The sequence below is a fragment of the Salminus brasiliensis genome, chromosome 1 (genome assembly GCF_030463535.1).
Source record: "Salminus brasiliensis chromosome 1, fSalBra1.hap2, whole genome shotgun sequence".
NCBI classification, from domain to species: Eukaryota; Metazoa; Chordata; class Actinopteri; order Characiformes; family Bryconidae; genus Salminus; species Salminus brasiliensis.
The window spans coordinates 16829217-16852677 of record NC_132878.1 but is presented as its reverse complement, the minus strand read 5'-3'; the positions used below and the strand labels follow the sequence as shown (position 1 = coordinate 16852677).

The window sequence follows — 23461 nt, the reverse complement described above, 5'->3', positions numbered from 1 at the left end:
CAGTGGAGAGATGTAGAAAAGGTTGGTCAGACGATAGACCATTAGCATACAGGCTGCAGCCGTCAACCAAACCACCTTCCCTTATGATCTGATCATTGGTATAGTGTGTAATGTATATTTTGACAGCAAATAGGTAGTCAATGGTAGTCAATGAAATGTAGGTATATTTAACAGTACAGCAAAAATCTGAAAGTTGGGGGTTGGTGTAGTGTAGTGTATAACAACACTGCCTTCACTGTGGCAGAAGAAGGTTCAGTTCCCTGGCTGGGAAAATATTACACTATATTCGCCTTCCTCTGTAACATAATATAAATATAAAATACTCTGGATAGGAGCACCAGCTAAATGCTGTTCAATTAAACTGTATAGACAATTTTCTTTCCTCGCTCTCAAAACCACAGATTTTCCATAATAAATGAGCTCAAAACCAGATGAAATCACCTAGTATTTTTTTATTCTTTTACATTTTTAATTTTAGTATTTTTAATAAAAAACATTTTCATTTTATTTTTCTTTCTCCTAATTTGGTACTGCCAACCCATGCATTCATGACTCCCCCTAGCACTAGCAGAGCTCCTGACACTATGAGCATAAGGACGTAACACGTCTCCTTTGATACGTGCAAAGCCAGTCCCTGTCTCTTTTTGAACTGCCACCCATACATCACCTTACGTTTTACCTTACTCATGCTGTCTCATTACTTTACTGTTTTTCTTTACAGATGCTGTCCATTGCTTTACTGTTTTACTTTACTCATAATGTCCATTGCTTTACTGTTTTACTTTACAGATGCTGTTCATTGCTTTACTGTCTTACTTTACAGATGCTGTCCATTGCTCTACTGTCTTACTGTACAGATGCTGTCAATTGCTTTACTGTTTTACTTTACAGATGCTGTCCATTACTTTACTGTTTTACTTTACAGCTGCTGTCCATTGCTTTACTATTTTTCTTTACAGATGCTGTCAATTGCTTTACTGTTTTACTTTACAGATGCTGTCCATTACTTTACTGTTTTACTTTACAGCTGCTGTCCATTAATTTACTGGTTTTCTTCATAGATGCTGTCAATTACTTTACTGTTTTACTTTACAGATGCTGTCCATTGCTTTACTGTTTTACTTTACAGATGCTGTTCAATATAATAAATTACATATCAACATCCAGCCCTCGTAAAACTGGGGTGGGCAACGCCGGAGTCCAGCATAGTTTGCCGATGTCCCTGCTTTAACAGATCTACTAAACCTGCCAATTAACAGGTGAGTTGAATCAGGTATGCTTGAGCAGGAAACGACAGAAAGTTGGCAGTTTTCACTGCCATAGAATGACTCAATGACTAACTGACCATGAATAATTCCTAATCCTGCATATTGCTTAACATTAAGCCAGTAGTTTAATGAGTTCCTTTACAAAGGCTATGTAAGGCTAAGTCAGTACACTTTATAAAAAAAAATATGACAAAAATACTCAATGAGGTTTAACAAAATGGTATCTTTACAGGAGAAGGAAAAACCTTAACATTTAGCATTTCTACTGGTCTGTTTACTAAGACATTTTAACACAATGTAAAGAACAACCGCTAGATTCACATTATGTGAAAAAGTGAAAAAAATGGAGACAAAGTTGCATGACAGCGATGGTAAATTATTAATGATTATTTTTCAACTATTCTTAAGCATGAGGATAGTACTAAGCCTTACGAATAATAATTTAGCAACAATGGCTGAGTTTAAGGGGTTAATTTATAAAGCGTCTGCAATGACTAAGTGTTTAGGCATTTGGGTATAAGTGTGTTACAAAGATAAATGTGATTGTTTTACAATGAGATCCATGAACACAGTGATACTTCTAATAAGCAAAACATCTAGACACCTTTCTGACACTAATGCACTATAACCTTCCCTCCATACATGACTCTCTGAGAAATAAACATTTGTGAATCACAGCAGAGCTTAGATGTGTGTAGGAGTTTTTATTTGCCGTTTCCAGCGGTGATTAATTTTTGGAAAAAAATGACGCTCCAAATAGATTATGGATGTTTCCATAATCTCACTGAAACAAAATGTTTACAATAGGAGTAGGGGAAGGTGGTGTTTGTCTTTGTGTGTGTGTGTGCCGTATTTTGCCAGACGCTCTCCAGAAGCTGGGGAGGATCAACAGAGATGTAAAAGGTGCAGCAGTCTGCAGAGTCTGTAGTCATTGGTGACAGGTGTGAGATGAAAGAGTATCTAATATCATGTCGTTAATATACTCTCCACACATCTCCAAAGGCTTCAGGATGTAAAGCAACTGATGGCCACTGTCGGGGGGGTTGGGGGGGGGGGGGTTGGGGAAGTCACATTTCTAACTCGGGCTGCTGAGAGTCATCACACCTCGTCACCATGTCGACATCTGAACATCCTTTAAGGAGCTTAATATAAACTTTTTTCTTAAAAGTTTGTATAAGAGACAGCATCCATATAAAGTATGCTCACCAAGGATTAGGAACACTATACAATTAGTGGGTAGGGACTCCCTTTGTTCTCAAAACAGCCTGAATTCTTCCTGGCATGGATTCCAGAAGAAGAGATTGTGAGATTGTGGTTTATGTTGACATGATTGTGTCACGCAATTCCTCCAGATTTTTCAGGATGCTTCTGAAGAACACTTAGGTCATTGTCATGTTCATGAGAAGACCTTTGCCTTGTGACACGATAAATTATCATGATGGAAGTAACCATCAGAAGAAGAGATGCACATGGTCAGTAACAATGCTCAAATATACTGGGCCTTTTAAGTCATGGTTAATTGGTATTGATGGTACGAACAGGCCCAAAGTGTGGCAAGTAAACATTTCCAACACCAGCACACCACCTCCACCAGCCTGGACTGCATACTAATGACCAACGCAGCACCTTTTCGTGTGACAAATCTCCAAAGAAACAACAATTTTACAAAAATACAGTTTTGTAAAATATGGCAATAAATAAATAAATAGGGACATTTAACATCCTCTGTCAAAAACTGTGGCAAAATGAAAAAGTGAAAGTAAATGCATACAGTTATACAGTTTTAGTGCTTTAAGGTAACTTCATGGATGTACTAAGTAAATGGCTTCACTTCTTTTAAATCATGACCAAAAAGCAAAATTCAAAACTATTTCAGATATCAAACTATATCTATCGATGCTAAAAAAAAAAAAAATGTACAAGTGCTCCAAGATCTCTCACAAGAAACTCAAGGTTGTCTTAAGTAATTAATTTTCACTGGATATCACTTTACTGCACTTCCGTGGAATGCTGTGGTTTAGTGTGCTCCAATGCTCATTTGCTGTTGGAGGGTTTTAAGGCCCACTCCCCTTCCACACTAATTACTCTGGGACAGACCTTAATGTGGCTACAAAAGCCTAAAGCTGCCTCTACAGAAGAGTTTGCGCTCCCATAAACGGTACATACCATCCACCGAGCAGCAGGGGGTTCGACTGGGCTGGGAGTTGAAACTTCCTCTATGAAGCAGCAAAGTCTGGCCAGACAAGCCAGAACTTTTTGTATGGCAAGTGGGAGATTTTACTCCCGGGCAGCTTGGAACTGTGTGGGTTTGGGTTTTGTTATATTTTACATTATAATTGCTTTAGGCAATTATTTACATTAATTTAATAAGGTAAAAGGGTTCTTTTGAACCCCATGATAGAGCTACTAGTTTTACACTTCTCATTGATTTACTGAAAATGTACTCGTAATGTACTTTGTCAAAACCAATCATGTTTACGGTTAATCAACCATATTTAACATTGAACAAATCATATTTTATCAAGACTAAACACTTTAAGGAACCTTTACAATGCTAAATTTTGAGAAGCTCCGAACGACCATAAACATGTTTGCAAAAACAATGCAAATTCAGATTAAAATATTTATTCTGCAAGTCTTTGACATTTTACAGATTACAGTTAAAGAACCATTTATAGAAAATTCAATGTCTACAATATCATTGAACTGATTTTTGCCACCAACACTACAGAAGAGATTAAAAACAAGAGCCATTCATTCTCTAAGAACACAACCAGAGATAACAATAAAATATTTAAGACTGTAGTGATCATAATAGTTTGGCTTGGTACAGCATCTACACAAATACTTCTGTAAACAAGCAGCAAGGATCTGTAAAGACTAACTGGTCAGGTGCGGAGATGTGCATTAATGTAGCGATGAAGGATTTTGTAATCACAATACAAAAAGAAAATAAGGCACTGTAGACAAGTGTAACCAATGCACTTCTAAAAGTACAGCTATTATAAGTCTTCATTCTTTGATGTAAAGAATTTTTGTGAAAGTAAATTTCACGCACAAATGTAACAGAAATGTAAGAGGAGCAGCAAAACATCTCACAGTAAATGTTTGAGGATACTTCGTTAGATAAACTAGGGAACTACATGCAGAAATTATTCTACCCGTCTTAGAAGTTGTCCTGGAAGATTGCTTAATGCCTGAAACACTAATCTCAAAACAATCATAAAAAGTTTTAGACTAAGCTGTAATATTAAACTTCTTTCATGACCAAGAAGATCTGTTTTTTTTTTCCTTTTTCTGACAGTAAATAAAATGGCTATATTTGTGTTGCTGAAGGTTGCTGAGGTTTACATAAAATCTTTTATAATGACAGTTTACATCAACAACTGCAACATGCAGAAATGGTGAAAACTTGGCGGTGTTCTACTTTAACTGTACCTAATAGGGTAGAAGTGAGTGAGTTAATGAGCTGAATAACTTAAGTCTACCATTCTGTTTCTTACTCTGGTTCAGTTTGCAACAGACACAGCAAAATCGTTGATGCGGGTGTTTATATAAAGTCAATACAAAATTAAATAATGATATTAGAGCTGGGACTTAAGTGTGTGTTAAGTTAATGGGACTTGGTGTTCAAAATAAAACTCCTTTCATGTTTATTTTGTGTGTCTGGATGTCCTGGGAAGCCCCACACCTCCCACCATCAAATATAATTATATAGCCATGCCTTTTTGGTGCATCTACTGTTTTTATACTTGAATTTAAAACATCTACAGTATAAGGTATGGTATTTATTAGAAGCAAGTAACTAGCTTCACTGCGGTCACTGATACTGTGGGCAGTACCACAATTGTGATGCAGATTTGTATCCAAAACAGTACCTGTACTAATTTTCAAAAGCAAGTTTTCAAGACCTAATGACTTGGGTAGCATTGGGCCTTCCCTGGCTGCTTGTGTGCCCAGGCCATAAAGCCATACCAAATCATACATTTGGCTTTAGAGATATTTCACATGTTTAAAACATACTGAGAATTTACAAAGAAATCAGATAATACTAAATGTATAAGGCACAGCTTCTAGGGACAATGTAACTTAACTCACAGACAGACAACAGAAGTTCAACTCAAATTAGGTTAATTGTCCGTCATGGGCATAATTTGGAATGCAACTATTGGATTTTATCAACGCTAGAGATGCACTGATACCATCTTTTCAAGTATGAAGCAGTATACCACCTTACAAAGCATTAAAAAAAACAAACAAAAAAAAACCCAAAAGGTTTGGGTCCCAACTACCTGACTGTAATGGTCAAAACCTTATCCATTCCAAGAGCACTTTTAGGTTCAAGTACAACTCAGCTTGACCTGCCAACCTTCAAGACATATGGAGGACAAGCATCTAGACTTTTCTTTGTCCTGACTCTGTGCTGGTGGAATGCCAAATAAAGACCCATCTCTTTCAAGAGAACACTAATTCTACAGTTATCAAAGGCTTGTGATCGCACTTATGTCCTATTTTGAAGTCTCAGACATGGAGGTACAGGGTCTCTAGCTGTTGATTATTGACCTAGGCATCCATACTGTCTCATATTTAGTACCATCTATGCTTAGAGGTAACTTTGGACTCTTTACACTAGCTAGGGCTATTCTATTCTAAACAATGACACACTTCTGCAAGTCACCCTGGATGAGAGAATCGATGATCGATGTATACATAATGTTATGGCTGATTGATGTATACATGAAGCACAGCCTGTTCTCTAGAAGCACTGCAGCCAGACATTAGCTTGTCTGTAGATACATCAAATTTGAATCTTATGAAACCATTAACCATTGTTTGCTCCTTACACAATCATATTAGAGCCTACAAATTCCAACTGCTCTGATGTAATCAGTGTACGCTTCATATGTGGTCCATAAAAGACCTTCTGAAGTAAGACATGTAAACAGCATGGTTCCATCATAGATGGATTAAGGCCTTAGTTGAGCTTAGCATTGCCCGATTAAAAGACTGTTTCTGACACGTAAACATCTGTCTCACTATGTGGCTTAAATGATCTGCAATTGGCTGCAGTTTTGCAGAGGGAAAGAGCAGTCCCTCATGTGAAATGTTTAATCCAAAATAAACAGTAGATGTTTAAATGGAAGGAGTTAAATTAGTCAATAAGTCATTTTAAACAGCTGGAAAGTCTTCCTGACTGGGGCACTTGCAGTTAGCATGTCACACTACGCTACCAGGCATATAAACAGCTCTTGATTGTAAACACAGTTAGTGTTAACCTCTGATGAAATATGAACAGCATAACCATATCAGTATTACTGATATCCATATAAAAGTACTTTAGGTCTGTATACTGAATCCAGTTCTGCCACTGATATCAGTGCATCTCTAGTCAATGCATTGTAGGTTGTGTTTCACTAATGCACCTACAAATCGTAAAAGTCCAGGTGGGCTCCAGAGGGGTAGTCATCTTCTAGCAAGACCTTAATCAGCTTGGCAACCGACTCCTCGCAGGTGAGCAGGCGGCCCTCTGCATGCATGTCTGCGAAAGTCTTCCTCATGTTGGCATCCGCTGAGCTAGACCTGGCCTGGAGCTGCATGTCCGTATCCAGAGGGCCTGGGAAAATGTAATGAGATTAATACAGATTAGCAGCCTATTGTTACTGGCTACTGTTGAATAGAAGGCATGTGATAAGAATACTGATGCCATAAACTTCATTTATTTCTCCCATTCCTCAAAATCCATTTTTATATTGAAAAGGTTCAGTCAGGAAAAGCTAGTGTGGCTGACAAACCAAAGTGAACAGACACCAAAACAGAATTATGCAAAAGACACCAAATGACACTTCTTCAGAAACCTTTAGGAATGGTGTTCTAGCCAAAAAACTGTCACGATGTACAGTCAGCCTGTACTGCAGTGGTTGTTTGATAGTGTTTACCAGGTGCGTAGTTGAGAACCCTGAGCTCCGGCTCTTCCTCAGCCAGCACACGGAACATCATGTCCCGGGCAGCTTTTCCGGTACAGTACATCACCCAGGAGGCAAAGGGCTTCACAGCACACAGCGAACTCACGTTCACCACACAGCGCCGCAGGCCCGCATGCTGTGGAAATGCAGCAAGGGTGCCTGAAGTCAAGCACAAGGCTGAGCTCACGTTGAAAGACAAGTAGGAGTCCATCTCATCCATGTCGGTGAAGCTTTGCGCATATCGAGAGATGTCACCGAGGGAAGCTGTTTGAAGGGAAATGTATTAAAAAGGATGTCATTTACTACTTCATCATTCAAGCTTTTTACATCAGGGGGTTTTGTGCCACCCTTTTAGTAGGTAAAAATGGTGCCACCATTAGAAGAGATGCATTCAACAGTGTAGCACAGTAGATCAGTATGCGGTTTGAGGTTTCATAAATAGATTAATTAAAAGTAAATTATTAAATCTCTGGTGTGGAAAACAAAAATCAGTCAGATGAGAAAATGGTGTATCAAACAAAAATGACAGATTTCATCTGTTTTTTTTTTTTAAAACCACAACAGTGTGGGTGTTGAGAACCAGGGGTCCAAAACAACCAGTGAACCCCCACATGTCTTATGAGATTTTATATGCAAGTTTTTTGTACTTTTTGGCACTGTTTTACCTTACAACACCCTGCATGTACCTTTCCACACACACACAGCTTATAAAAGATACTTGTTTTAGGCCAAGACCTTCTCAAAACCATAAATAAATAAATAAATAAATAAATAAATAAAAAAACAGCAGCTTATGTATCATAGCTTTCTGTAAGGGAACTCCTCAGACGTCCATCACCACCACTATGAACATGGAAGCACTACATTTCTCTAGTAGAGCAACCTTCACATCACACCACCCTGATCTACCTCGTTTACAGCTTGACTGTTAGATTTGTGACCCACTGCACACAGTCAACAGTTTCATACATTCCCTGCCTCAATACCATACACATGTGGTCGTTGACGAGTTTTGACGACAACAGTTGTAGACTGACACAGTGCAGGTCAGCAGGCACCCAAGACTAGAAGACTCGAGACCCTCGGCCCTGGCATAGTCTACGAGCTCTCAGCATGACAGGCGAACCGGGTCACCTGCGTTGTTGAAAAGCAGGAGATGGTCGAGATCATCGCAGGGCGTCTCTCTGGCCTCTCGTAAAACGCTCTCCACTCCCTCTTTGTGGCTCAGGTCTGCGACTACACAGCGAACCTGCAGGCCGGCTCTGCCCGCATCAGACGAGGCTAGATCCTCCTGCAGAGCCTGCAGCTTATCGCCGGATCTGGCCACCAGCAGCAGCACGGAGCCCGGTTTGAGCAGCGCGGCTATTTCTCGAGCCAGACTGCAACCGAAACCCTTGGAGGCCCCGGTGATGATACAGAGCGCCTTGCCGAAACCCTTCTCCTGCGACGAGGCCATAGTGGAGATGGGTTCGTCTTGTTCGGAAGCCAACCTACAGCTTTACAGACCGAGCTGCTCAGTGGTGAACATCTGCAGCTCTTATCTGATGTTCAAAGCCACAGGACTCCTCATTTCCTGCTCCTTGTCCAATGATCTGCCGCCACGCCCCCCTCAGTACAGAGTAATCAATTTCCACGGCTGTAATCGATCACTGTCACGCGCCGAACTGTCCAGAAACACGAGTTATTCATACAAATACAGCGTAAATATTAAAAGTACGAGTACAAGTTGCCACGCATATTTTTTAATATGAGTATTATAAAAGTTGCCACGCATATTTGTTAACATGAGGGTTATACAATCGGATGCAAAAGTTTGGGCACCCCTGGGCAAAGTACATATCGTCGCTTTCACGCAAAACTTAAAAATCAATAAAATCAACAAAAGTATTTTGTGCATTTCTGTTGGTCTATTCATAATAACATCTGCACAATACTTTCAAATGTGAAAAACGAGATGTGAAGAGAAGTATGCCTGCTAATAAACAGCATGATCACCATGGGGGGAAACAACACGTGGTGTGTTTTGAACGCTGGTCACTACCAGATATCGCTGCTGTCCAATAAAAAACATGTGTCTCCATTTTTGTCCATTTTTAGTTTTCTAAGAGTGTGAAAAATTTTTTGGATAAGTGGACCAACAGAAATGCTCTAAATTATTTGGAATAATAAAACATTAAAATAAATGTAAAACAATATATAAATATCAATAATAATAATAATAATAATAATAATAATTATTATTATTATTATTATTATTATTATTATTATTATTATATGATTTTTACATTGACTTTGATTTAATGTTAAGAAGGTTTTCCCCCCTTCTCCTAGGTCACCATTTTGGGTTTTTCATTGGACAGCGACGATGCACTGACCACTGGTTAAAACACTAGCTACTGTTTTTGGAAACGTTTAAATACACACAGATCAAAGTGGGGAATTAGCAAAGTTAAATAAAATACAAACATGAGAAAGGAGATGTTAGCTTTTTCTATTTTATTTTCTATTTTAAAGACGTATAAATGCTTTTAGGAACAGAGTAATGTTGGGTGTGAAATCCAACAATCTTCATGATTTTATCCAGCAGACTAAAGAAGTTTTGAAGAATGCCTCGATGCACAAAACGCAGCTCCACAGCTCCATCTAGTTGATGCTTGGCACTGGGCATGTTGATTCCCTCAACACCCTCACTCTCATATGGCTCCTATAATATCACAAGCTTGCAGACTCTTATTTACAGCAATGTTCAGCTTAACAGTAGCTGCTATCTAACACACTGCACAGCTGCACAGAAAGCACAAATCTGTGTATATCAAGTTTTATGACAGGACTGTAGTCTTGAATACTACATGTGTACGCTCTGTATGTTATAATATAACAACATACTATTGAATACAATCTGCTATGCACAGTATTTTGTCCTGTTTGGACAACACAGATGTGTATGCTGCAGCTATACTACACTGTATGCACATATACTGTATACATATATCTCTTGCAACAATCAGGTACTCCTTTTTGTAATATTTATATAGTAACTTGTAGGCTTGGAGGAAGTGTATGTAACAGTGTTATTGTGCAATTTATCTTTGTGCTTTGTGTATATGACAGTAAATACTCTAGGCTCATGTGCAGAACATCCCCAGGCTTTCAAATGAGTTTACACAAGTTGGAAAGGGGAAATTATATATTTTTTACATGGCTTTTGTCAAAGTAATTATCACGAGTTAATTTAAAATATACTAGTACATCTCAAAAACTGCATTAAATTATGAACAAAACTGAACTTTTTTTTTATGCAACAGAGAACAGTACAGTGAAAACTCCAGCGCATTACCCTCTCCGGCCTGTAGATGGCACTAATGCGCCATTCACTGGCACTAGTATCCATTTTTCACTATTTTTAAATTGTTAAATATGTGTATTGTTATAATTGTATTTGATATATTTATATATATTTGAGATGGAATACTTATAAGTATTTTTACAGGCAAATGTTTGCACAAATAAAAAAAATCCATGTTTTTTTCTTCATGGGGCTCCGTATATTACATCTTAGTTTTTAGATAATTCCAGCTGGTGTGTTTATAGTGCAGTTATTATGCACTATGTTTGTGCTCAGATTCATTTGGGAAGCCTGTGACTATTACCTGACTATCACTTTTTCTGTGGTTCCTGCACCTGCCCTCCATTCACCACAGGTGGCGGTAGGCACCGCGCGGAGATGTCAGTATTTCATCGAAGAAGACCTCAGCCATTTTAGAAAACACACCTCTGTGGGACAGCATGGCTGTGGATATGAGATTACCGGCTGTTCGGAAGCTCATTTCTCTGCCAGGCTCTCTTTCTAACGGCGACGGAAAACATCTGGTGGTTCCAGGAGATGTGATCACGTCTGACACGGGTTTTATGAGGTAAATATGCGTTTAGAAGAAACGTGGGGAGTTTATTTGGAGTCTGGTCAGTTGCTGGACCACCTCTCCTAATGTTGTTAGTCTGCTTAACTGACCAACTAACTCAGTATCTGTCGTTTTGACCTCTGAATGAATATTGATCAGCACAAGCTAGAATCAATAGATACTCCAAGTGTGCATAATGGTGTTAGTTTTCACATGATTGGGACTTTAACAAGTGCAAGTGTCCACATGTAACTTAGCTACACACAACCCACAAAGTACCGCACAAGTAAGCCCAATAACAGTAACAGAAATGGTCATTCTTTTTTACAGGACATTTTTCCAAACCTCTTATGTCTTAGGAGGTAAACAGGATGTTTTTGTATCTGTGCCTTTAAGACGGGTCTATGTAAATTATCTCTGGTCTGATTGGCTGTTCTGTGAAGAGTGTGTGTGTGTACATATATATATGTATGTATGTATGTATGTATGTATGTGTGTGTATATATATGTGTATATATATATATATATATATATATATATATATATATATATATATATATATATATATATATATATATATATATATATAATGTGTGTGTGTGTGTGTATGTATATGTTTATATATATATATGTGTGTGTGTGTGTATGTATATGTATGTATGTGTGTGTGTGTGTATATATATATATATATATATATATATATATATATATATATATATATATATATATATATATATATATATAATTTTGTATTTTATTTATTTATTTATTTTTATACTATTAATCATTTCACTCTCGTGTACAGGATTTGCGAAACTATGTCCATCGTCATTTAAAAGTTCCAGAGTGTTTTCTGTTTAATCTGTTAATTTAGTAGTGAAATTGCCTTATGTTTTCTCATGCCTTCAGAGGCCATGGAACCTACATGGACGATGAGAAGCTCACAGCCTCAGTGGCTGGGGAGGTTGAACGTGTCAACAAACTGATCTGTGTAAAACCACTCAAGACAAGGTAAGCGTTTTGCTTATGACTGAGCCGGCATTATAACGCTTAAAACAATCCTGTACTAGACGTTAGACTAATAATGTCATTTGTTGGTATTTACAGGTTCAATGGTGAAGTTGGTGATGTGGTGGTTGGCAGGATCACAGAGGTATGGGGAAATTTTCTGCCCTGTGTTTATTTTTATAGTTTTCTGTATAGATGTTTTTTTAAAGTATGCTTCGCTGTGTGGTCAATACTGTTAATTCTTTGTTAGCTCTTAGTGGTACAGTAATAATATGTAAAAAAGTCAAATTAGTCATAAGGCATGTTTCAGTTTCAATGGGCAACTTTGTTTTCATCATTCTCTTACTGAAGGTTCAACAGAAACGTTGGAAAGTGGAGACCAACTCTCGGCTAGACTCTGTACTGCTTCTGTCCTCAGTGAATCTTCCAGGAGGAGAGTTGGTGAGCAGGAATGCTGTTTTCTGTTATACATAAGAAATTCTGCTTTGTCTTTTGTCTTTTGTCTGAATTGCTTTGAGCTGCAAAAAATATTTCTTATGCTCACAGAGGAGGCGATCCGCAGAGGACGAGCTCACCATGAGAGACTATCTTCAAGAGGGGGACCTTATAAGTGTATCCTGAAAGTACTGACTGTTTCATATGTAAAATGATATAATTGATAATGACCCTATTAACCCCAGATTGTGTAGAACATTTCTTGACTCGCTCAAGGCAGAGGTGCAGTCTGTCTTTTCAGATGGAGCTCTCTCGCTTCACACCCGCAGCTTGAAGTATGGCAAGGTATGAACATTTTAAAGCCCCCCCCCCCCTCTCTCTCTTTTCAGTCTGGTGTGTTTAACTCAACAGACACAACAAGATCAAATCATTCACATGATAAAGTAATGCAGAACTTTGTGTTTATACCTCTCAGTAAGATTCTGAAAAAAATTGTTCAGTATTTAATGAGCGTCATCGCCTTTAGTGGAAAAACAATGTTGTGAAAACTTACGCCGGGAACATTGTTGCGGGACAATTTGTGTTTTGTGTCAGTGATTGTTTCTCCTCACATGTCTGTTACAACAAAGACAAAGGCAACATCCCAAACCACAAACTTCCATAAAATATTATGGAAAAACATACCACACCACCATGAAAAGTGCCCTTGTTAGTTTAGTAAGTAAATTATGTGTGTGTATGGTTTGGGATGCAGAAAAAACACACAGCATAGTGGGGAGGAATAGTTGGACCGAGGGAAGGAATACTTTTCAGCTTTAACATACAGAGAGAAAGAGAGAGCGTGAGAGATGTTTAGAAGAAGTCTATAAATGCCTTTCTAAATGTAACATGCTTAAACAGTCCCATATGACAGGGAAACTGGTTCTCTTTCCTAACAGTTCAGATGGTAAGAAAATAAAATAAAACAAACAGCATGTCCTGATCAGTAGGTTCTGGGGATGTTGCAGATGCCAATGGTACAAAATGATGACAGCATGAAATATTCATTTAACTCATTTAACAGTGGACAAGGACCTCATTAAGCCTATTCTGTTTACAAAAAGCAAAACTATTTTTTTTCTGGCAATATGATTTGTATCAATACATCAATATTGAACAGGGGTTATGGTTCAGTGTATTGAGATATATTGTAATACTGTAAGAGAGATTTTGTCAAAGCATGCAGTCCATGAAAATAATTGACATGGTGCCTTCGGACAGGGCTAAAATCACTGAGTAACTCCTTTTGTAAAACTAATTATTAAAACATTTTAGTAAGAGAAAAGTGGACTTTTTATGCAGTCAGAACAGCAGGATCTGAAGACTGAATAAAACACTGCTATCTAGTGGTCAGGATTTAAACGCAACACAAAATGAACCAGTGTCTGCCACCAATCTTAACATGTAAACTACTCATTAAACATCGATACTGTGTTTGTGAGAATCGATAAAGTATTGCAAAAAATTATCTCATAATACTCAAGTGTATCGATATTTTCTTACACCCCTAGCAGCCCCTAGTCATTGGAAATGTAGCTACTGTTGAGAACCAGCTTTCTGTCTTATAAAGAAATGTTCATCCATAATGATTGCTCACCTTTTTGAATGCATGTTTTTAAATGTGTATAAACTGTTTGTGACCGTAAACGTTCAGTTTTTGTAATGTGTCTTCACCTGTTTCAGTTGGGACAGGGTGTTCTGGTGCAAGTTTCGCCCTCCCTTGTGAAGAGGCAGAAAACCCATTTCCACAATCTTCCATGTGGAGCGTCCATAATACTGGGGAACAATGGCTTCATTTGGTTGTACCCTACGCCAGGGCAGCAAGATGAGGAGGCAGGAGGGTATTACACAAGCCTGGAGGTCAGGAGAACGTCTGGTCTTTAATGGTGTGTGTGTGTGTGTGTGTGTGTGTGTGTGTGTGTGTGTGTGTGTGTGTGTGTGTGTGTGTGTGTGTGTGTGTGTGTGGTTTCATCTGAGTTTACAGCAGTTTTGAGAAAATGACTGTTTCACTTGTAAAAAAGCAGCTCTTGTATTATACAGAATGTATCTCAACAAAGTGCTTGTCTTTAGATACGTTTAATGAACATTGCCTGAGATATCCCTTGTTTATTTGGAAATGGCCTTTTCTGTAATGTAAACATTTTTTAATTCTGAAAACTGTTGTTAGCTGTGTCCTAATTTAGGGCCTGCATCCTTTGGAGGACGCGGTAGACGAAGGTGTATTCTTTGCAAGCTGCTTAGATTGCGAAGGCCAAATTGAAATGAGAGGGTCTGCTCTACCATGAATTTCATGTTTGTGTCACAGCACCGTTGTTCCTGCTCTTACAGTTTGACCACAGCATTTGCCACGCAGTGAATCTCGGGATATGTTGGCTGGCCAAGAATCCACCTGTTTGGGTCCTTCGTTGCCATGTAAAATGGGAACACATATGAAGGAGCCTTTGAAGTGGGACAGCCTAGGCGCACCACTCTTATGCTTTTGGTGTTTTAATACAGCCTCTGATGATGCAGCCCCTGAATTACGACACAGCTACCGTGTTTAAACGAGAATAGATTTCCATCTGCTATTAAACCCAAACCTGAGTGAAAGCATCACCAGATTGGTTCTGATATGAACTCCAGGTAAATACAGACATTTCGATTCTCAAACTTCAGAATTTGATCTGATACATTCAAATCTATCGTTTATTTGATACAACACAAAAGAAGAGCCTGAAAAAATGTCATGTTAATATTTCCTATTTTCGTTTGAGTATTCAACACTGTATGAAATTTTGGAGATTGAGAATTCAATTCAACTTAGTCGTAATACTAAAACAGTACAGTACAACAAAACACTGTTGGGCTGTTAACGCTCCAGTGCAGAATAGGTAGGACATGATACAATTGTGCAAGGACAATAGACAAGACTCTAGACAGGGTGCATTAGATAATTAGTACAAACGTGCAAAGTACAAAGGCATTAATTACAGAATATACAAATATGTACATGTGTAAATGTTTGCATGAATGCTGGGTGATTAAGGTCCAAACTAAGTTAATCCATTTTACCATGAGTGTGGTAAATGTAGACCAGCAATGTGTTGTGCAGGTGAATAGGAGAGTAAAACCCGTAGACCAGTCTGGTTTGAAATGGCACACTGAAGTTTTGCCTGATCCATTCAGACTGATTCCCTAGTCCCCTAGTAGTGATCACTAAAGCTGAGCTAACACTATACCCACAAGCTTAAGTTTTAGCTACAGGCTAACATGCCAGCTATTATAGGAAGGAGTAGTAAAAGATTCTGGATGCAGCTGTTCTGTTGCAATACAGTTAGATTGGTAGTCCCCCAACAGCCTGCTACTGAGTGTAGTTAAATGTGAGTTCTGAACAATTAACTGGACACTGTTTTGACAAGTGGGACGTTATGGTTGTAAGTCCATAAGATGCTTGTTTTTTGGGTCTGTTGTCATACCATTGTGTGTTCTTTGTGTGGCTCAGCCTATTCCTCTATCAGATCGGGAGGTCATTTCGAGACTGAGGAACTGTTTGTTGGCCCTCGCAGCTCATAAAGTGCTTCTGTATGATACCAGCGTACTCTACTGCTATGAATCATCCCTCGCCCACCAGGTATGACCGGATAGACTGGGTCCAAGTTCTTAATCTAAATTGTAATCAGACTTGCTCCTGAAAGAGCAAAACATTTACAGTACAGATCACTAAACCAGTTTCCTGACACAGAATACAGTAAATACCCAAAGTTGCCAATGCCTACAGAGAAGTGTCTCCTAATCTTCTGCTTGCACATCACCTTCAAGAACTGACTGTTCACCTGCTGTCTAATATGTCCCACCTCTTGATGGATGATGCCACTGTAGATGAAGATGATCAATGTTTTTCACCTGTCAGTGGTGCTAATGCTATGGCTAATGTGTGTATGTGGTTTGTACACTGTCCCAGGACTTTATCTATCTGTCAGGGTTCACACACATCCTGGATGGAAACGTTGAGCAAATGAGCTTGCATATTTTGGCTACTGATGTGATTTTATTTATTAGGTTTGTAATGCTGCACTGCATATGGGCAGATATAAACACTAGCATCATGTCTTACAGTGCCCCAAAACTATAAATGGATACACAAGTCTACGATTATACAAGTATTTAGCATAAAAAATGGGACACTGCTTAACATGCAGTACATGGGCCTCATATATTGGCAAGCTTTTTTTTTTTTTTACTGAATAGTAAGTTTTACTTTAACTAGCTAGCATCAGTCAGTAGAGCCTAGACACGTTTAATTTACTCCCAATTTGGTTAACAGTTTTGTTTTTTAAAAAGAAGCCCATATGGCACTCCCTAAGCACCTTCTCACTAGTTAATGAGAGAGAATATAACCAGTTGTTGAAGCCTTTGCTGTGTTTATTCCCTTCTATCTAACTTGCAACATGACTTTCATTTTTAAAATCCCCTTTTTATAAACACCAGACTTCACATAGGGATTTTGTATCTTCTGGAAAAGATTTGCATAAGAATTTGCTTCAGAATGAGTTCAGTAACCATATGTGTAAACCAATTTATACCAATAGGCTTTTTAAACATGCATCAAATGCATGTTGTCATGTATGAAAGTCCAAGTGCTCTGGGCATGTTTCTTTAGATGTCATGGAAGCACGTCAACCATGGAAGCTCTGCTATAGGCAGACCATTAGATGCTTTACACTGTTTTGTGCCATAGACAATTCAGTGACATTTCGTGCAGGATCACACACAATCGTTCCCGTTTTATACCTATTTTTTGGCCTATTGCCGCTGGCATCTGTCTGGGAATACTGGCTATTATGTGGTTGTCGACTACCAAGCTTTTGGATATGCAAGTCTGGCCAGTTTTCGGGTAGACCCCTTGTGTCACAGAGAGGACAATGTGTCCTATATGTTAAGCTGTTATTTTTGACTGCCCTAAGAAGTATGTTTCTCTGTACCTTTTTCAGATCAAAGATATCTTGAAACCAGAGACCATGGATGAAATTGTGATGGAGACACGACAGCGACTTCTTGAGCAGGAGGGTTAGAGTGCTGGTAGCACACAATGTGAAGATGAGGACTAGGCGGCTGACTTGTCAAACCGAGATGAAGAGGAAGATCACATTCCATTTCGGCGAGATCCTCAGCTCTGCAGTGTTGTCTGTGGCCACACACATCTATTTGATTTTATTTTTTTTGCAGACTGTGGAGTGGCTCAGCTTTGAACACTGCCCTTGGAACAATACCTACAGTGGATTTTGAATGTTGTTTGAATTCACAAATCACAACTGAAATACTGAGGCAGTTTATCAGATGTTAAAGTATGTAAAATGTTTTGATACTATGAACACATTTTGTATAATGAAGCATTGCTCATTGTTCAATAAAGTGCAGTGGTTGTGGCACTTTAATTGGTTCAGTGTGTTGGCAACCGTTATGGCTGGGTGAAGGAAATATGCTCAGCATATTAGAAAATGCTCTAGGAGATTCAATGTGTTTCCACAAGGGGCAGAATGTGAGGGTCTTCGTCCCTCTGGTGGCCACAAACAGGATTGCACTTTTATTGTTTTATTGTTTTATTTTTGTATTTTTATTTTTTTTAAGTTTAGTAAAAGTTTTAACTTTTAACTAAATGACATTTTAAAATAGCATTTCCAATGTGCTGATAAATTAGTTAAATATATATGAATATAGTTTCAACAAAACAGGGCTGTTTAGTGCAAGGGAACATAGCACTGATTCTTTGAGTTCACTATTGGGGTATGTTATTCAGCAAAACACAAAAAGGTTGGTCTCCCAGACCGGTTAAGGGGTCAATCTTGATTCAAATTCAGCCCAATGCAGTGCTATGTAAATTTTATTATTTTTTAGCTACAGCTCAGTTGTTTCCTTATTTATTACACACACGCACACATGCAGTTATCCAGAACTACTACAGCACACCAACACAATGGGCAAACCAACAACTAGCAGCCATAACAAGATTATGGCAAGCCATTTCAGTCTAAGATGCCACCAGAGATCTCAGCTATAATTAGTTATTTCTAGTAGAAACGAAGAATTCAAGCTTTCTAATCCAAATTCTAATTTCAGATACTAAGTCATGGTTGCTAGTAACATCTATTAAGCCATTAGTCATGTAACTATTGATTTACAGCAACCTTCCTTTCTCATCTACAATTACATTAACTAGTAAAACTCCAATTAGTAACTAGTAAAAAAATATCTATCATATTTACAAGAAGAAAATTGTAATTCAAGACATCTACACTGTAATTCTGACTAATAAAAGTTAAAGTTTTAGATATCACTATTCTTATTAGTCAAAACCAAGTTGTAAATCTAAAACTATATTTAATCATCTGAAACAGCACATATCTTCAATGCATCCAAGTGAAAACAATCTAGATAGAGCAAATGCTTTTAATAGTTAGAAAACATAAACCATCCGAATTTCTAATTTTATGATTTTTTTTACAAGTGAACAATAACTGTAGATATCTTTCATTTGAGCCATTTTTAATAGAAACCAGGTCAAACTGAGGTTTACAGTAAATCAGTGATATCAGGTAGCTACATTGTCTGAATGTTAGCTAGTCAGAATGTCTTCAGAGATCTGTAGGTCTGATATTTGTAGTCTATATTTTATAGTTGGTGTCTGAAAATAGTTGATTAATTTCTGTTAGGAAGGCTGTATTAATTTGCCTGAGTTTTTACTGGTAAACACTGAGATTAACACTTGCCAGACTGCCCCCCTACTTACAGATACATTATTTTAAAGTATTGTAATGTCGAAATGTCCCACATATATTCTTATTATTATTCTTCTTATTATGATTATTACTATTATTATTATTATTATTATTATGATTATTACTATTATTATTATTATTATTATTATGATTATTACTATTATTCTTATTATTATTATGATTATTACTATTATTATTATTATTATTATTATTATTACTATTCTTCTTCTTATTATTATTATTACTATTAGTGTAATGTGACTGTTTATGCTGAAGTGTTGGTAGATAAAGTAAAATCCAGCCACAGATTCAGTGAAACTTTCTTCCTCTGTTGGCGGAAGAAGCCGCCGCGTGACGTCAAACGCAAACCGAAAAACCAGCCCACCTTGCGTACGGAAACATGGCGGCCCCTGCGTCGACGGCTGCTCGATAGGCATTAACTCCTCAAAAAACTATTTCGAAACTCCGAAATACTGGAGGACATCAAGCGTGTTTGTAGCGACAGATCGTGCCTTACTCGCGCGGGTGGTTTATCGGCGGAAGCGGGGCGGTTGGCGGCCGGTGAGCGCGGGGGAAAAGGCAGGTTGGGAGCCGAGCCGAAGTGCCTGCAGTCCGGGTGTAAATTATTGAGTTTGGAGCCTCAGAGAGAAAGACCCAGCAAAACGCTTCGTTCGGACGCGGAAGTTGAGGGACGGAGTTTGGCACCGAGTAATAATAAAGCTGCCGGTGTGTGTGTGTGTGAAGGGTGCTGAGCATGGGCTCGGTGTGTGTTCGTGGGCTGCTCCCAAAGTTGCCAGTTGATGTAACCTGTTGTTGAGCAGCGCTGAAAGTTGAGGCGGAGGGTGAAGTTAGCTGAGCCTGGCTAGAGCTGCTAATGTCGATGTCACATAACATACCTTACCTTTAACGTTCAGACTTAGGTGAGTATTGAGAACATCTCACATGTCTTGTCGAGCTGGTAGAATAAGTCCTGCAACACTTCTAGCTATTCTAGGGCTTCATTTAAGCTAACCAGTTCTTCTGTGGAGTGATTATTTTTTAGTGTCAAGGCGGTTGAAGACCCCCACAGTTAGCTATAGTGGGACATGAGTTTATCCTCAGTTTGAAGGAACCACCTCTTCCCATGAGATGATCCTCCAGTTCCTCCTTTTAGACACATGTCAAGTTCCTCACTGGTGATAGAAAACCAGTTCTACTATTGACATAAATAACCAATTCCTCCTTCTTCTCCACAGCCAACTACTGACTTCTGCTCATTCATTTGGTTTGTGAAATGATATTCAGGGTTCGAGTGAAGTGCCAGGCTGCCAGTATATGAGAAGTGCCTTAAAATCTCCTTATATAGAAGATAAATGAAAGTGACTCTTGAATGAATGCCGTGGTTAATCAAAACTTTCTGAAATCTTACTGAGGTGTACGTTCTCATTAATTCTCAGACAGCGATGGTCTTCCCCACTTTGCCATAGTCTTATACCTGCCTCGTACATTGCTGTGAACCGTGGCGTTTGAATCATAGTCTAAAGGTTCTCGTTTATCAAATTTTGATCTAATAATAATACCTCAGTGACCGTGCCGGTTTTGGTGGTTTCAGCTTTATGTCTGCAGGCGGTTCTTGATGATGCTGCAGAAAGTCACCGTCCCTTCTTCAGCACTGCTGTGCCCAGAACGTAGGCCTAGTTTTTAGTTCCTCAGCTTTATGGCTTTACTTTATGTCGGTACGGTTAGTGTTATGGATCTGTGGACCGTGGTTTGCGTTCGTATGTTTTTAACCTCTGAAGTTCTGTGCCTTCAGGCTAGAGTTTGAAGTTTGCTGGATCCACAGTAACGTACGACTAGGGCAATCAATGCATGATATAGACAAAGAGATATCAAGTGTCTGGGTGTGGGGTCTGCCTTGCCACTGTGGTGGACGGAGAAAAACACTACATTGGTGTCAGAAAAGGGACTGGGGATCTGGAGGTCCTGCCACTTGCCGACAGCCACCGCCGCCGCCACTGCATCAAGCTGATTCCTATCAGGTTGGACTCAATCTGCCGTCTACCTCTCTCCAAGGCTGTGACTGACATCGGCTGTGCTTCCCGGCTACGGCCTGGCATCCTGCCCTTATGGGGCAGCAGCCAGGGAAGTTTGTTGGGGACCAAAGGAGGCCGAGTCTGCCTGCTCTGAACTTCATCAAGGGTGGCGGGAAGCGGGACTCGTCGCGGCATGGCTCTCAGAACTGCAATGTGTTTGCAGTTCATGGTAAGGAAGCTTCAGTTCTTGGTCACTTGCTTTTTTGCATTTCGTGCATGTTGCAGTAGCTGCAAGGTATGTAAACAGTGTAAAAAGACACAAGAGGCCTTGCATTACTGTGCTTTTACCATGGTAAAATCACTAGGGATGCACAGTCAACTTGGTAAACAACATTGGACAGATTTAATTAGACTATTTCAATATTTAATGTACTTATTAAACTCCATAAAAGTAGAACATTAGGTGACTGTGGAGTGGCAGATATGCATTGGAAAAATATTGAATATCACTATTGACTCACAATTCCCAAATCAGTGTGATGCCTGACCACTTGGTATAGCTTGTAGCTTTTATGAAGCTGAGAAAATTACGATATAATATACAAATATTCATTTTTTTTTTATTACTGAGGCTTTGGTTTCAGTGGTTTTCATAATGGTGAAAGATTAATGCATTAACAACAACAGGTTTTGAATAATGATTGCTAATGTGGTGCAATTTTATATATATATATATATATATATATATATATATATATATATATATACACATAATACATATATATATATATATATAGTCTATAAATTAAGTCTATTTTTGACTTTGCAGATTTTTACAACCAGACCTGCATGTGTTATTAATAGCGGTGTTTCGTAGCACTTACCTCATCAGTTTTATTTCCTGTCCTTATTATTTCCCTCAGGGATTGGAGTATGTTATTGTAAATGTGATTAGTGATTAGTGGTGACAGCTAAAACAGTACTTTGCAGCTAGCTGTATTATTTATTTCCCACTACACCATTGGTATATGATGATGATGAAATGAGGTTTTCTGCCCTTTTTGCTGACAGGGATGAGCACTTGCCCTTACCCTGTATTTTTTTCCCCCTAGCTGTTTGGCTGAAATTAATAGATATGTGTTATTTGGTGTACAAACGGAAGTCCGATTGTTGCATACAGTATAGACTTGTACCAGTCTTGCACACAAACATTTGCAAAGTGGTATACAAGTGTGCAAAAGGGTATGGGTATGTGTTTTTGTGTGTGTGTGTGTGTGTGTGTGTGTGTGTGTGTGTGTGTGTGTGTGTGTGTGTATGTATATATATATATATATATATATATAGGGAATCCATACGTATCTCAGGAGGTTATGATTAAGTAATCAGTGTACTGTAGGGAAGGGAGCAAATAGTGTTTATCATTTAAATTAGCTGAGGGAAATTAGTAGGTTTTCATGAAGAATGGGTATTGAAAGCTTTGTCTGTAGAGGAACTAATACCTAACTCTACTAACCAATGCAGTGTTTGTTAGTTTGTCAGAAGTTTCAGCATCAGCTAGAACAGTTACAGCTGCTCTACTTTGGCCTTTGCGGTCGTGTCCTTAACACTGCATTCTTGGCAGTGTGCTAATGTTAAGGCTCTTTTGTTTAGGAGGAGAAGGGTGAATATTAACATAAATATGTAGATATGAATACGTTGATATGATCAAAATGGTTAAATTTCACAGTCCTGTTCAAGCATAAAATTGCCCATTGGCCTGGAGTTTTTCTAAACCATAAAAAAACAAACACTTCATTTAAAAATTTTAGTATTGTAATACTGCCAGTTTAAATAGTTAGTGTGGTTGAGGATGTGTACACATCCCTAGCGTGATGTTATGGATTTGGAATCATAACAGTTTGGGCAGATAACTATTTGGAGTATTTATTGAGCTCCAGAGGAGGTAAATGTTTAGGATACACTGGGCTACTGCGCTAAAATGTCACTAATTTTACTGCAGTTGAAACCCTAAGCCACTTTCAAACATGTGCAGTAACCCAGAACGTTTCCGGACATTCCCCGGAGGAGCTGTATGTGTGAATG

The 23461-nt window shown here is 38.5% G+C and overlaps 3 protein-coding genes across 3 annotated transcripts in view; 2 read left to right on the top strand and 1 right to left on the bottom strand.

The window, feature by feature from the left end:
- Positions 1-3877: 3877 nt before the first annotated feature.
- On the bottom strand, positions 3878-8801 carry spra (sepiapterin reductase a). Its single transcript, XM_072693187.1, has 3 exons — positions 8366-8801; positions 7205-7495; positions 3878-6882 (listed from the first exon to the last, which is right to left on the bottom strand). The coding sequence occupies exons 1-3, from the start codon at positions 8685-8687 to the stop codon at positions 6692-6694; spliced, it is 804 nt and encodes a 267-aa protein (XP_072549288.1). The 5' UTR covers positions 8688-8801; the 3' UTR covers positions 3878-6691.
- Positions 8802-10989: 2188 nt separating this feature from the next.
- exosc2 (exosome component 2) lies at positions 10990-18020 on the top strand. The gene is made up of 9 exons (XM_072693173.1): positions 10990-11145; positions 12040-12141; positions 12238-12283; positions 12490-12579; positions 12685-12750; positions 12850-12918; positions 14296-14472; positions 16094-16222; positions 17583-18020. The coding sequence occupies exons 1-9, from the start codon at positions 11018-11020 to the stop codon at positions 17661-17663; spliced, it is 888 nt and encodes a 295-aa protein (XP_072549274.1). The 5' UTR covers positions 10990-11017; the 3' UTR covers positions 17664-18020.
- A 1750-nt stretch (positions 18021-19770) lies between these two features.
- The window catches only part of abl1 (c-abl oncogene 1, non-receptor tyrosine kinase), a 33144-nt gene continuing 29453 nt past the window's right edge, over positions 19771-23461 (top strand). Inside the window, exon 1 of the mRNA XM_072673489.1 lies at positions 19771-21608. Coding sequence (XP_072529590.1) covers positions 21473-21608 — 136 coding nt within the window. The 5' untranslated portion in view covers positions 19771-21472. The remainder of the gene's footprint in view (positions 21609-23461) is intronic.